We start from the raw sequence: 16,712 nt of genomic DNA, 5'->3' as shown, positions 1-16,712 counted from the left end.
ACAAAATACAAAATACGAGCGGAGAATGATATGATACTTAAATAAAGTGAGAACAAAAATACTATTTACTGCAATTAAATTCTAAGTTTTTCAGCAGATTTTAGAAATATACCTAAGTTATTCAATTCTTTAATATTTCTGACAGATAACAACTGGATAAGTTTGAATGTAGAAGGATTTCTCCAATAATACTTTTTTCAAATCTGACTATATTTTTTACATTCAAGTATAAAATGGTATTCATCTTCAATAGAGCTAGTATTACAATTTGTACATAGTCTATTATTTTTATCAACATTATAATAATATCTACCTGTTTCTATACTTAATATATGAGCTGATATACGATATTTACAAATGTATGGTTTGTATATATAATTTACAGGTCTATCTAAATAAAATTGCAATGTGTGTGTACAATACATGTATCTATACAAATCACATTATGACATTTATTTGAATTCTCAAAAAACATAAAGAGCAATGATAATCCGTTTTGTGTTGACGATGTAACAATTGTTTTTTTGTTGAAAGGAGGCTTATTGTAATAAAGTAAAAGTAGATTTAATAAAATGGACCTTGTAGGTAACAATATAACGGACAAATCAATATGATGCTTAAAGTATAATTATAAAATTTGCATTATGTCTTTATTTAATCCTAGACATACGTTTACAAAAGTTCAAGACAACAACGAACTGGTTTGGAAATTCCACAGATTTTCGCTCATTCAAGAGTATTATGATAGATCGTCTTTGGTACCACCATTTCTTATCCTCAGTCATCTCAAGATATTTTTATTGTACATCAAAAATAGATGTACAGGTAAAAGAAAAAACAAGTTTAGTAAGTAATACGTATTTATAGAAGATGAATAAGTAGGATGCTGGTAAACGTCAACGAGCAACGGCACAAATAACACAAGGATTAGTTTAAACAATATTTTATTCAAATAAATTGAATTGGATTTGGTAACAGGCATATAAGCCTTCTTCACAAAAAGATATTGGTAGTTCAACATGGTCCTCAATTCAAGATACAAATCTGTAAAGTCTGCTAAGCGTTCAATTATCTCGAGTGAGTCTGATTTAAATTTGATTAGTTATTAAGAATAAAATCGAAAAGAAGAAAAAATTAACCTGCTATTATCACAAATTTTCCTTACAATGTAAAACACTAAATCGTGTTCTGTGTGTACTATTTGTAGGTCGTTTTAGGGGGGTAGGGATGCGAAATGTTGATATAAAAAAACCAAGTGCAGCGATGAAACTTTAAATATAATGTACAGTAGTTGTCGTTTGTTATTGTTATTTATAAGTGTTTCTCAGTTCTCATTTTTTTATATACAAGGTATATGGTTTTCCCGTTTGAATGGTTTTACACTAGTAATTTTGGAGCCCTGTAAAGCTTATTGTTCGGTGTGAGCCAATGCTCATTGTTGAAGGTCGTACATTGATCTATAGTGATCTACTTTCATAAACTGTTATTTGGATAGAGAGTTGTCTCATTGGCACTCACATCACATCTTCCTATAGCTATGTAATCATGTTCATGTCCAAGTTCAGGAACGTCATTACTTGTTAAACCCAACTTTAATTTTTTACCTCTTTTATTTGTTGTGGTTGTTTCATTCTCCTTGATGTCAAGCAGAATGAATAACACATATTTTAGAATACCTACAATTTCATAAAACCACTTCGTTACTCACGCTTTACGTGTACCGAAATAAATCTTCAATCATTTATATGTTAATGATGCAAATAAAAAAAGGTCATAAAAAATAAGGATTTCGAACATTAAAATATTATTATCAAGTTGAAATCGTGTAAATAAGATAATTTGTCAAATGTACACTTTATTCGGACGAGATTACAGAAAAAAGTTTCTCCATAGACATTTTACATATGATACTATAAACCAACTTCAACAGTAAGAAAACTAAATGTGTTCAGTAAGACCAGGTCTACAAAGATTTTTCTTTTCGGTAAGACGGTAAATTTGGTACCCTTTGCAATATTTTACATGTCTTTAGTATTTATTAACAATGCATAAATATTAAGAATAACTTGTGAACACACAACATTAAATTAAAAGTATGGATAGAAAGCTGATAAATTGTGCACATGTGTAGATCGACAATCAAATCAAATGAGGCAATCAATCATGCTGTGTATGAGATCACTGGTTTAAGAAATATATTTAAACAACGCAAACAACTCAAAACGTGTGATAAAGATACTGAACCAGACGTAATTCCGATAGATGTGAATGTATGCTTTGGTAAAATAACTTTCTGTGATAATATTGCCAAGAATATTTATTTATAAGTATAGCACATTATTCCTGACCGATCCATTTTGTCAAGTTTGAATTACAAAATTACACTTTACGAAAGCGTTTCTCAAATGTGTGCTAAAATGCAAACAAAAAATGACAAAACATATATGCAATAGCAAGGTTCTGTAAATGATTCAACCGACATGAAGGCCTGGAATTTTACTGCCACTAGAAAATGTTTGCATTTTTGAAACTTTTGCCATGTACCAGTCCATTTACAAGCAAATCAAAGAGTTGCTTCAATGGTTCTTATACATGCAGAAATCATTAAACACTCTTTGCATGAGCTGTGGAAATTATTTTCCCATTCCCATTCCGCCTTCATTCGTTTGCGTATTTACAGCAAAAACCTACTTCTGTGTGCCTCCAGTTGTTTAACTCTGATAAGAAAAAAATTCGATGAAACCTTAGCTCTTTATAACAGGTAACATTTAGATGTATCATATACGCAAAATATATATTCCTTACTAACATATTTGCTCTTTAAATACGAGTTGAGTTGTCGGCTCTGTAATTTTACCGAACGTATCGACGTCTTTATCACGATTGTGACATTTTGACTCCGCGCTGGTTAATTGACATTTACAGCTTGTAGAGATACCTGCTATATAAATACTTGTCAAAGCCATATCAAAGTCCGTCTCGTTACAGATATAAAGCATAAAACCAAATCCAGAAAAAATGACAAAGGATCAATTTTGTACATGTAAGAGAAAAAAAAAAGAATATGGGGTACCCATCTATGACACAAAATCGATATATGCGCATAAAAAAAGCAAAGCAATAGTGGTTGTATTGCTGTTCTTCATGGTTGCACTCAATGGTCCTATATATAGTACACATATATACTATAAATGTATATCCCTGTATGTAATATATCGATTGGACCATTTAGTTCTTGTTCAATCTGAAGTATAAGTCTTACCACGTCTTCTTATTTTCATTAAGGGTGCGACAAACAAAACTATACACACGTTTTATACAAATGACAATTTTTCAATCATACTGAGTCTATAAATGTTGTCATGAGACAGAATTAATTAAAATATGCAAAATTTACCAGCAAGTTAAGAAATGATTGAACACGAATAAGATTCATTAAATGGTACACGTGCATGAAATTGAATGGGCGGCGATGTAAACAGTATCGTCTTTTTTGCATTACCGGATTCCGCTTAAAGTATATTCAATTTTCATGTTTTACATAATTTTCGAGTAACATTGGAAGAATACACAAGACCTTCTTTTCACGTCATTTTAAAGAAGAAAACTCAACACTTCGAACATATTTCTTTACAGAAATTACAGAAACCGATGCCGAAAATGAAAAATTAGCTATTCTACAGAAAGATGCAGTATACAGTCATTTAAATTCATCAACTCGGTTACGAAGACGTCGGGCTAGAAATATGGATGCTGAAAAGGACGGGTATTTTCTGTTTTCATATTTCTTTTTTTTATATGCCTTTATATCCTTTTTTTCTTAAATATTCGTAAACATCATTTCAAGTTTTGTTTCCCATTATTTTAGGGATGTTTATATAAATAGTTATATATATAGTGTCTAAAAATAGCAACACTCAACATTTAATCTATCTAGGTGTTGATCAGTTTGTAAATAAACTGATGCAGTTACTAAATTGAATTATATAAGTGTATAAGAATGTTACTTTAACATACTAATGAGTGTTATAAAATTAGGTGTTATATTTTATATATTATTCACGCAATATTTCGCTAAACAAATAAGCTTCATCGGGCGTGTGCATCTATCTAGGTGAAATCGAATGCATGACAAAACATATCTTTGTAGCTTGAGCTACACAAAAGTTTAACATATTGATTAATGATCTGTATAAAACAATTTTTTGCCGTTTATTGTACATGAATATTTTTTTCAAAAATTAAAACAAATAGTTGTTTTAGTTAAATAGAAGTAAAATTGATAAGTTATTCCTTTGGTTTCGGGTAGAACTGTTTTTCATCCCTCTGATTAAGTCCATCAGGTTCAAGAGTACGTAGCTGATGCATCAAGAACCTTTCTCTCTTTTTTCTCATTTCTGAGTCCCAATTTTGCTTTACCTCAATTATTTGAAAGGTGATATTTTCAAAAGTATGTCCTGTTCTTAAGAGGTGTCTCGTAATTGGACAGTTTCTTCCTTTTGTATAACACGACCGATGATTGTTTAGTATGATGTTGAATGTGGTTTCTGTTTCACCAACATACTGCAGCTTGCAAGTTTCACACGTACGAATATAAATACTATTTCCGTTTTGCAATTAGATGTAACATAGATGTTGTATCGCTGCTTTGTTACTGTGCTGCTGAAAGAGTGGTCAGTGTTGGCGGCTTTACAGCACTTACAGTTCCTTCTACCGCATTGTTTGTAACACCCAAATTTTGAAGTTTCTTGTTTCTTTACTTTTGATGTCACAAGTATGTCTTTGAGATTTTTGGGTCTGCAATAGGCAATAAGAGGAGGTGATGGAAACATTTCTGTTAAGGAAGAGTCATTTTCGATTAGACGCCAGTGCTTTCGGATAGAAGATGAAATATTTGTCAAATCGGGATGGAAGGTTACAACAAACGGAATTCTATCTGCACGGGTCGCCTTATTTTTGTATTCCATTAGGCTAGCTCGATCTTTTTCTTTAGCTTTATCAAAAGCGTCTGTGATGTTTTTGGTTTTATATCCTCTTGATTTCAGCTGTGTTTTTAGATGTCCCAAACGATAGTTAAGTTTGGGTTCAGAGGAGCAAATTCACTTTAGTCTGATGGCTTGACTGTAAGGTATACTCCTGGAGCATTGTTTCGGGTGACAACTTTTTGGAGAAAGGAACTAGTGTTTATCAGTTTTCTTTGTGTGGAGGTCAGTTGTCATGACCCCGTTTTTTACAAATGTTGTGGTGTCGAGAAAAGCAATTTTCTCGCTTGAAAATTCGGACGTAAATTTAATTGAGTGATGGAACTGATTACAATGATCTAAGAAATCTTGCAAATGTTCTGCAGTATCGTTCCATTTCATGTCAATATCATCAATAAAACGGAGCCATGACAAAGGTTTGTATGGCACATTCAAAAGGATGCGTTCTTCGAAATCCCCCATAAAAATGTTGGCAAAAGAAGGTGCCATTTTTGTTCCCATACTAGTTCCGTCAATCTGTAAAAAGTGCTTGTCGTTAAAAATAAAGTTGTTATTTTCAAGAAATAGCTTGTGCAATTGAACTAGACAGTAAGTTTGGGGATGTTTATCCTTTCGAGTATTCCATACGTTTTCACACGCGGCTATTCCTTCATCTTTTGGAATATTTGTGTATAAAGAACACACATCCATTGAAACCAAAATTGTGTTGTTAGGTAAAGGACATAAGGAATTCATTTTCTTCAATTTTCTTCAGTCGTATCTTGAATATGAGATGGTAGTTGTTGAACATGTGGTCTGAGATGGTAATCAACAAATTCTGAAATTTTTTCGGTGGGATGGCCATTAGCTGATAATATAGGTCTCCCTCGAATCCCTTCTTTGTGAAGTTTTGGAAGTAAGTAAAATCGACCGGCTGTGCACGTTTCGTGTGGACGTAGATAATCGTACGTATCGTCATCAATTTGTTTATCTTTATTAATTTCTGAGAGGGCATCATTAATTTTTTTGCTGATTTCTTTTGTTGGATCACATGTAAGATCTTTATAAAATTTAGCGTTTGAGAGTTGACGATTTCCTTCTTCGATGTAGTCTGCCTTGTTCATCACTACAACGGCACTTCCTTTGTCAGCTTGTTTGATAACAATTTCGTCATGGTCTTTTAAGTTAATCATGGCTTGACTTTCTGACTTTGAAGTATTTCTGACCACTTATTGAAGATCTGACCTCAGCTTTGACTGATGTAATGAATGATTCCAAATTGTCGTTTTTGCTTTTAGGGGGATTCCATGTACTTTTCTTTTTAAATTTTGGGATGCATATGTCTCCTTCGTCACTCTCATAATCAGATTCATTCATGCCGGCTTCTTTTAAATTTTTCTTCTGTTGTCTATTGAAATGTTCTTTCAACCGGAGACGCCTGTCAAATGCTTCTACATCTGTCTCAAGTTGTAAATTGTTGACGGTTACTGGAGCTGGACAAACATTAAGGCCTTTACTCAATAGTTTTTCCTCAGAGGTAGTTAGTTATATTGATGACAGATTTACAACTAACTTATCTCGAACTGCGTGTTTCTGTTTTTTAAAACGTCTTTTCCTCGTTTGTTTTGATTTACTCTCGTTTAACAAGTTTAAAATTGGATCTTCTTCAAAAACGGAACTTTGTTGGTTTAAACGGTCTCGTTTGAATTTTTTATTTTGTTTAGCTTTGAAATTTTGTTTCTCTATTCTTTGAATGTCGAATAGTGGTCTTTGAATTACGTCCATGTCTTCTGGAGTAACATACAGAGATGTTTTAATATATATTTCATTTATCTCCGAATTAATTTGTTTGTAGCCGTAGATGGAAAAGGAGAGTAAGAGTTGAAGAAGTCGGAATGAACAATTGAATAAAGTATCGTCCCAACGTTTCATAAATCTGATGGACTTGACGCCTGGTGTCTGAGGCGTTAATTTGATATTTAAACCTTTTGGTAATGTGTTGTTATCTATGTACGATTTAAGATTAGAAGCATGATGTTCAAGCTGTATTTTCTTTTTCGTTAAACTTCAAACATCGGAATTTAGGAATCTGATAAACGATTAAAGGAGAGATGAATAGCGAATGCAACATTGTTTTCTTTCATGCGACCAATTTTAAAAAGTAAAAGTATAAATGAAGCATTTGTTTTTAAAATTAAAGATGAACGTTTGTCGAACTTTTAGTATTAGTTATTTTCCAATTGTTTTTGTCATGTTTCAGGTTTGAAGCTAGTTATGAAAAAGACACAGATCTAAGCTTGCAAGAACAAATAAATGTTTTGTCGTCTGACGTAGATCTAATTCTGAAGACTGTAAAACAGATAATGACAACAAAACAGAATGTATTGATAGTAGAGGTTCCTAGAGATATACACAGTTAAACTATGAACCAATGAAATCATCTATAGGGCCTCGTTAATCAATTTTAAAACATGACATTTATTAAAATGATTATATGCAAATTAGAAAAAAATCTAGCAGGAGATGCACCGTGAGACTCTCCATTCCATTCAGATTGGTATCGGTATTTTACTTATATGATTGTCACTATCAGTATTGTTTTATATGAGGGTCAGTATCGGCAGATTTGCATCCAATTGTATCGTTTGCAGAGCTTTTCATAAAACCCAGGGTTACAGATATAAAGGGACTCCATAATTTTTTAATCTATAACTTTTATTCTTGCTGATATATTCGTTTGAATACATAATATTTATGTATTTAAGCGGAATTTTAAGATACCTATCTAGCAATGTATTGACTGTTGACTACTGTTACCCAAGTTTTGACATTGCTACCTCTTATGTCTGTTAATTTTTTTTCAAACATCGTTGTCATTATGATGAAATTTTATGCGACTGTCATGCAAGTGAGTGGTTTAGCTATTTATAAACACAGGATTAAACCAACATTTACTAAACCACCATTTGCTACATAAAAAAAGGCCTGTACTTAATGCAAGTTTGGAATATGACAGTTGATATTCATTCGTTTGATGTGTTTAAGTTTTTGTTTTTTGTCATAATTATGGACTTTTCGTTTTAAATTGTCCTCGGATTTCGGTGTTTTTGTTATTTTGTTAATATGTAGGTGTACATTTAAGAGCAATATTCAATCTTCGAACGGTTAATCGCAGCTTTAATGATAGTGAATATGTTAATTTATTTCGAAATATTTATTGGTTTATTATATTATGTTTTTCAGTAATAGTTAGTTTAAACGTGCTATAATTAGAAACTTTATTTTTATTTATTTTTGTATGTATTTAATGTATTTCTTAACGATCCGACGCGCTTTCAGGAATGACTGTTGACCACAACATGTGTCAATAATATAATTTTGTAAAGTGCTGATTGTTAAAAAAAGTTTTATGAATTCAAACAAACTTTTTACAGGTTAACGGTAATGCGTATACGTCCGTATGTACCAACAAGTTTTACCTTAATCGTCTAACAGGTCGAATGAAGGCAGAAATTACTTTTAGTTAACCAAAATCTCGAAATAGTAATTTCTAGTAAACAGGAAATACGCACGTTCTTAATCAGACAGCAGAAGATTTTATCTCCAAAAAAATTTGAATGAACATTTATCAACTTATTAGACCATTATCTCCACGTGTTGTTTTCTGACTTACCCTTTTTCTGTTTGTTTATATTCAAAATGTGTATGACCTTTTATGAATCGTAATTTAAGAAAATTATAAATCATTTCGTTTGATTAATTTCAAATAGAATATTCGTCTAGGTAACCAAAACCATTTAGTTGAGCATTTTTATTGTTAAAAGGGCCCTTTATAGCTTGTTGTTCGGTGTGAGCCAAGGTTCCGTGTTGAAGGCCGTACTTTAACCTATAATGGTTTAATTTTTAAATTGTTATTTGGATGGAGAGTTGTCTCATTGGCACTCACACCACATCTTCCTATATCTATTTAAGTAAGGTATTTGCATTTTATCATTTCTGTACCTTTACTTTGTAATTATGTAGTTTTACCGTAACCATGTAATATTTAAATGGTAATATTTTACTTGTCTATGTAGTTATTCAAATAAATATATATTAATATAAGCTGTTCATGATTCAAGAGAAAGCATATGGATTATTTCTGACGTCAGACACTCAAATCAATCCATGTGTTCGTAGAAAGTAGATGTTGTTGTGTCCTGTTAAATTGTTATACGATGATGACTGATGTTCCCATATTTTGACTATTTTATTGATTGTGACTGTTTATTTAACGCATCATGTAAATGTAACGGAATTTGATGAGACTGATATTAAAGTGAGAGGGTTAGCGCTATAGAACCAGGTTTAATCCACCAGTTTCTACATTTGAAAATGCCTGTACCAAGTCAGGAATATGACAGTTCTTGTCCATTCGTTTTTGATGCGTTTTGTTTTTTGATTTTGCCATGTGATTATGGACTTTCCAAATTGATTTTCCTCTGAGTTCAGTATTTTTGTGATTTTACTTTTTATATGGGTATTACATTTATCGCCATATGTTTCGTACAATATGCAGTTATGCTTAAACTACACCGAGGTTGACACTCATTCAGATAACGTGTATTTTATTCTTTGGCTGTTCTGTCTAGATGTCCTAGAGCATTGTTGTTTCAGGGAAACTGTCTTAGAGGATTTGCGTTCCATAGGTGTTATCGGAAATAATTGTAAAAATAATAGTCAAATCGTCATTGCTCCATGTAGACTGTCTTATCGAATGACATGGTGATATGATCATGTTCACAACATGGTACGCGATACACCTTATCGCTATTTGTCCGCCATTACTGAATATCACACAGGTTCCCGTAAAATTATGACGTCATAAAACAAAATAGCTGACGCCACAATGAAGAAGTGATTGTTGTATGCGTCAAAAGTTCAAGCGGCAGGGTCAGCCGGGAATAGAGATAAGGTGTATTCTACCGAATGGTATCAGAGAAGTGGTGTTCAGATGATGGACATGTGTTAAAAGTGTGTAAACAAACATAAAAATCCCAGTAAATCCTTCTAAAAAATATTGTATGATAAAATTAAGACAGCTGCTAATGAAGACAACAATAATACCAAGTATGAAACCTTTCTTGAAATCTCACAGGAAAAGAGTTGTATCCAAAAGATGTCATTGTGCAACCATTTTGAACAAATTGCAAATAGATATAGGAAGATGACAATGAGGCAACTGTCCATTCAAATAATATTTTATAAAAGTAAACCAGTATAGGTCAATGTACGACCTTCAACACGGAGCCCTGGCTCACACCGAACAACAAGCTATCAAGGGCCCAAAAATTACCAATGTACATCAGATCCTGACTTAGTACAGGTGCAAACATTTGCAGCGGGATTAAACATTTTAATATTACCAAACCTTCTCCATGTTTATGAAACAATAGCATAACATCACGAAATGGAACAGCATATCTCAGGTAAAATATTATTCATATAGCAGGATTAGAAGAATTTAAGGCTACATAATTCTTCAAAATAAGAATATTTTGATGAACCATAAATTGAATCCATCAGTGCAGGATGGTAAAATAGGGATTGTTTTAAAATGTGTTTTCATTTTGATAGTCATGGTTTGGGTTTGCTTTGAATAATATAAAAAAGAAGATGTGGTATGATAGCCAATGAAACAACTATTCACAAAAGACCAAAATGACACAAACATTAACAACTATAGGTCACCGTACGGCCTTCAAAAAAAGTCCATACCGCATAGTCAGCTATTAAAAGGCCCCGATGAGACAATGTAAAACAATTCTAACGAGAAAACTAACGGCCATATTAAAAGAAGACAGAATTCCAGAATATATAGAAGACATAATTCTAAAATATGTTACGTGTTAAATGCACACATTGATAAAGTTAAAAAGCATTCTACTTTATTTATTTTATATATCAAAGAATATGTGGTCACAGTAATTGTACAATAAATGTAACAGTATATATACAGAGAGGTGTTGATTGTCAAGACTTAAAGCTTAAAACAAATTAAAATATTTGGTCTTCGTTTCATACAAGATGGTCAACGAAGATACACAAATCTAGGGTTGCGAGGGATAAGTTATACTTCTTTGATTCATGCAAAAAAAAACACCTCTAAATCGGACATTATCAAGATGCTTGATTTTTTTGTATTGACAACATATCTTTTAAAGTTCGGATGACCTGTTTTTATAAACAAACATACTACAAAAGAACAAACTGTGTGCCTCTACATGTTCGATGTTAATAAATGGCAGATTTCACATTAGAGCTTCTACATGTTCGTATAAAACTAAAAAGATGTTAGCTAGTTTTAATGTCCCTTGTTTATCTTTCGCCTCTATTTTAGCATTAACCTTCAACGTTACGTTTCGCTGTATACACAAAGTCTTCTCACTTAAAGCTTCAAAGTTTGGTGTCTATATGTAACGCATTTATCCTATCCAACTTGAAATACAGGATGAAATATTTAATACGATTTTCAATATAATAGACAAAACGTGCATTTGACCTCGATGTTATATTTTTAGCCATGTCGGCCATATTGGTTGGCATGCGGGTTCATCGGATTTTTTAAAAACTAGATACCCAATGATGATTGTGGCCAAGTATGATTACATATGGTCCTGGAGGTTCAGTAGAATATTTTATTAAAGGTAACGAACGACGGACCCAAAATGATGAGAAAAAAACTCACTTGGCCCTTTGGGCCAGGTAGGCTGAAAAAAACAACCAGTGCATACATATATCAAAGCTGATGATCTACAGAAAAATACAAATTGCAAGATTATTTAACGTTTAAGGGTTCAAGGACTTCGTTGTTTGTGTATTTATAATTTTATAATTTCATTTGTATAAAAATAAAAATAAAATACGCTTTACTGGTTATAAAACCTAAAATATCACGCTAGCTCATTTCGTTATCTAAAGTTATTTTTATATCACTTTACCACTTTAAATGATTTAGACATGAAAGATGTGCTGACTATATTTTATACCATTCAAGTAGAGTTTATCATTTTAACTTTGAAGAAAATATATGAACTGTGTAATTTTTACAATGATCTTGTTTGTTGATTTACGAGATTTAAACAACGGACAACTACCCAGATCTTTACCGATTTTAAATTTACGTAGTTCTGCACGCACAATGTCGTGCCTATTTCATACCCCATAAATAGGTCTTTTGACTTTTCGATAACTAATGGGGCCTCTTACCATTACTGCTATAAATATTGCGTAGTTCAACGCGCAGATATTTGCCCCTATTTTAAAATCCAATCATTATATAAGATTTAAGAAAATAAAACATTTGTACAAATAGATATTCCTAAATTTCTACAATGAACCAGCAAAAAACATTCAAGGATAAAGCCTATTGTTTATATGTTTTGCAATGTATTAACTGTCAATTAAAAAAAAATGTAGATGTCATAAACGTAATTAAAGCGTTGATTTATATCCAATACCATATCGGTATATATATTCCAAATAAATCGATTAAAATGGTATATGTAATAGTACTGAATACAAGACAAGTATTTACAATTCGTCCGGTACATCTCAATAGAATTTACAATTCGGCCGGTACATCTCCATATAATTTGCAATTCGTCTGGTACAGCTCACGAGAATTTGCAATCCGTCTGGTACATCTCAGTAGAATTTGCAATACGTCTGGTACATCTCAATAGAATTTGCAATGCGTCTGGTACATCTCAAGATGGTCAACGAAGATACACAAATCTAGGGTTGCGAGGGATAAGTTATACTTCTTTGATTCATGCAAAAAAAAAAACCTCTAAATCGGACATTATCAAGATGCTTGATTTTTTTGTATTGACAACATATCTTTTAAAGTTCGGATGACCTGTTTTTATAAACAAACATACTACAAAAGAACAAACTGTGTGCTTCTACATGTTCGATGTTAATAAATGGCAGATTTCACATTAGAGCTTCTACATGTTCGTATAAAACTAAAAAGATGTTAGCTAGTTTTAATGTCCCTTGTTTATCTTTCGCCTCTATTTTAGCATTAACCTTCAACGTTACGTTTCGCTGTATACACAAAGTCTTCTCACTTAAAGCTTCAAAGTTTGGTGTCTATATGTAACGCATTTATCCTATCCAACTTGAAATACAGGATGAAATATTTAATACGATTTTCAATATAATAGACAAAACGTGCATTTGACCTCGATGTTATATTTTTAGCCATGTCGGCCATATTGGTTGGCATGCGGGTTCATCGGATTTTTTAAAAACTAGATACCCAATGATGATTGTGGCCAAGTATGATTACATATGGTCCTGGAGGTTCAGTAGAATATTTTATTAAAGGTAACGAACGACGGACCCAAAATGATGAGAAAAAAACTCACTTGGCCCTTTGGGCCAGGTAGGCTAAAAAAAACAACCAGTGCATACATATATCAAAGCTGATGATCTACAGAAAAATACAAATTGCAAGATTATTTAACGTTTAAGGGTTCAAGGACTTCGTTGTTTGTGTATTTATAATTTTATAATTTCATTTGTATAAAAATGAAAATAAAATACGCTTTACTGGTTATAAAACCTAAAATATCACGCTAGCTCATTTCGTTATCTAAAGTTATTTTTATATCACTTTACCACTTTAAATGATTTAGACATGAAAGATGTGCTGACTATATTTTATACCATTCAAGTAGAGTTTATCATTTTAACTTTGAAGAAAATATATGAACTGTGTAATTTTTACAATGATCTTGTTTGTTGATTTACGAGATTTAAACAACGGACAACTACCCAGATCTTTACCGATTTAAAATTTACGTAGTTCTGCACGCACAATGTCGTGCCTATTTCATACCCCATAAATAGGTCTTTTGACTTTTCGATAACTAATGGGGCCTCTTACCATTACTGCTATAAATTTCGCGTAGTTCAACGCGCAGATATTTGCCCCTATTTTAAAATCCAATCATTATATAAGATTTAAGAAAATAAAACATTTGTACAAATAGATATTCCTAAATTTCTACAATGAACCAGCAAAAAACATTCAAGGATAAAGCCTATTGTTTATATGTTTTGCAATGTATTAACTGTCAATTAAAAAAAAATGTAGATGTCATAAACGTAATTAAAGCGTTGATTTATATCCAATACCATATCGGTATATATATTCCAAATAAATCGATTAAAATGGTATATGTAATAGTACTGAATACAAGACAAGTATTTACAATTCGTCCGGTACATCTCAATAGAATTTACAATTCGGCCGGTACATCTCCATATAATTTGCAATTCGTCTGGTACAGCTCACGAGAATTTGCAATCCGTCTGGTACATCTCAGTAGAATTTGCAATACGTCTGGTACATCTCAATAGAATTTGCAATGCGTCTGGTACATCTCAAGATGGTCAACGAAGATACACAAATCTAGGGTTGCGAGGGATAAGTTATACTTCTTTGATTCATGCAAAAAAAAAACACCTCTAAATCGGACATTATCAAGATGCTTGATTTTTTTGTATTGACAACATATCTTTTAAAGTTCGGATGACCTGTTTTTATAAACAAACATACTACAAAAGAACAAACTGTGTGCTTCTACATGTTCGATGTTAATAAATGGCAGATTTCACATTAGAGCTTCTACATGTTCGTATAAAACTAAAAAGATGTTAGCTAGTTTTAATGTCCCTTGTTTATCTTTCGCCTCTATTTTAGCATTAACCTTCAACGTTACGTTTCGCTGTATACACAAAGTCTTCTCACTTAAAGCTTCAAAGTTTGGTGTCTATATGTAACGCATTTATCCTATCCAACTTGAAATACAGGATGAAATATTTAATACGATTTTCAATATAATAGACAAAACGTGCATTTGACCTCGATGTTATATTTTTAGCCATGTCGGCCATATTGGTTGGCATGCGGGTTCATCGGATTTTTAAAAAACTAGATACCCAATGATGATTGTGGCCAAGTATGATTACATATGGTCCTGGAGGTTCAGTAGAATTTTTTATTAAAGGTAACGAACGACGGACCCAAAATGATGAGAAAAAAACTCACTTGGCCCTTTGGGCCAGGTAGGCTAAAAAAAACAACCAGTGCATACATATATCAAAGCTGATGATCTACAGAAAAATACAATTTAAGATTATTTAACGTTTAAGGGTTCAAGGACTTCGTTGTTTGTGTATTTATAATTTTATAATTTCATTTGTATAAAAATAAAAATAAAATACGCTTTACTGGTTATAAAACCTAAAATATCACGCTAGCTCATTTCGTTATCTAAAGTTATTTTATATCACTTTACCATTTTAAATGATTTAGACATGAAAGATGTGCTGACTATATTTTATACCATTCAAGTAGAGTTTATCATTTTAACTTTGAAGAAAATATATGAACTGTGTAATTTTTACAATGATCTTGTTTGTTGATTTACGAGATTTAAACAACGGACAACTACCCAGATCTTTACCGATTTAAAATTTACGTAGTTCTGCACGCACAATGTCGTGCCTATTTCATACCCCATAAATAGGTCTTTTGACTTTTCGATAACTAATGGGGCCTCTTACCATTACTGCTATAAATATTGCGTAGTTCAACGCGCAGATATTTGCCCCTATTTTAAAATCCAATCATTATATAAGATTTAAGAAAATAAAACATTTGTACAAATAGATATTCCTAAATTTCTACAATGAACCAGCAAAAAACATTCAAGGATAAAGCCTATTGTTTATATGTTTTGCAATGTATTAACTGTCAATTAAAAAAAAATGTAGATGTCATAAACGTAATTAAAGCGTTGATTTATATCCAATACCATATCGGTATATATATTCCAAATAAATCGATTAAAATGGTATATGTAATAGTACTGAATACAAGACAAGTATTTACAATTCGTCCGGTACATCTCAATAGAATTTATAATTCGGCCGGTACATCTCCATATAATTTGCAATTCGTCTGGTACAGCTCACGAGAATTTGCAATCCGTCTGGTACATCTCAGTAGAATTTGCAATACGTCTGGTACATCTCAATATAATTTGCAATGCGTCTGGTACATCTCAAGATGGTCAACGAAGATACACAAATCTAGGGTTGCGAGGGATAAGTTATACTTCTTTGATTCATGCAAAAAAAAAACACCTCTAAATCGGACATTATCAAGATGCTTGATTTTTTTGTATTGACAACATATCTTTTAAAGTTCGGATGACCTGTTTTTATAAACAAACATACTACAAAAGAACAAACTGTGTGCTTCTACATGTTCGATGTTAATAAATGGCAGATTTCACATTAGAGCTTCTACATGTTCGTATAAAACTAAAAAGATGTTAGCTAGTTTTAATGTCCCTTGTTTATCTTTCGCCTCTATTTTAGCATTAACCTTCAACGTTACGTTTCGCTGTATACACAAAGTCTTCTCACTTAAAGCTTCAAAGTTTGGTGTCTATATGTAACGCATTTATCCTATCCAACTTGAAATACAGGATGAAATATTTAATACGATTTTCAATATAATAGACAAAACGTGCATTTGACCTCGATGTTATATTTTTAGCCATGTCGGCCATATTGGTTGGCATGCGGGTTCATCGGATTTTTTAAAAACTAGATACCCAATGATGATTGTGGCCAAGTATGATTACATATGGTCCTGGAGGTTCAGTAGAATTTTTTTATTAAAGGTAA

At 32.1% G+C, this 16,712-nt stretch overlaps 1 protein-coding gene across 1 annotated transcript in view; it reads left to right on the top strand.

Annotated features, from left to right (window-relative positions):
- Positions 1 to 7,381, top strand: part of LOC134699836 (transient receptor potential cation channel subfamily M member-like 2) — a 39,719-nt gene extending 32,338 nt beyond the window's left edge. The window contains exons 22-24 of the mRNA XM_063561245.1: positions 665 to 846; positions 3,637 to 3,766; positions 7,222 to 7,381. Of these exons, the coding sequence (XP_063417315.1) occupies positions 665 to 846; positions 3,637 to 3,766; positions 7,222 to 7,381 (472 nt within the window). The remainder of the gene's footprint in view (positions 1 to 664; positions 847 to 3,636; positions 3,767 to 7,221) is intronic.
- Positions 7,382 to 16,712: the final 9,331 nt, after the last annotated feature.

Source organism: Mytilus trossulus, unplaced genomic scaffold, assembly GCF_036588685.1.
Source record: "Mytilus trossulus isolate FHL-02 unplaced genomic scaffold, PNRI_Mtr1.1.1.hap1 h1tg000085l___fragment_1__unscaffolded, whole genome shotgun sequence".
Classification (NCBI taxonomy): domain Eukaryota; kingdom Metazoa; phylum Mollusca; class Bivalvia; order Mytilida; family Mytilidae; genus Mytilus; species Mytilus trossulus.
This window is presented reverse-complemented; position numbering and strand designations above follow the sequence as displayed.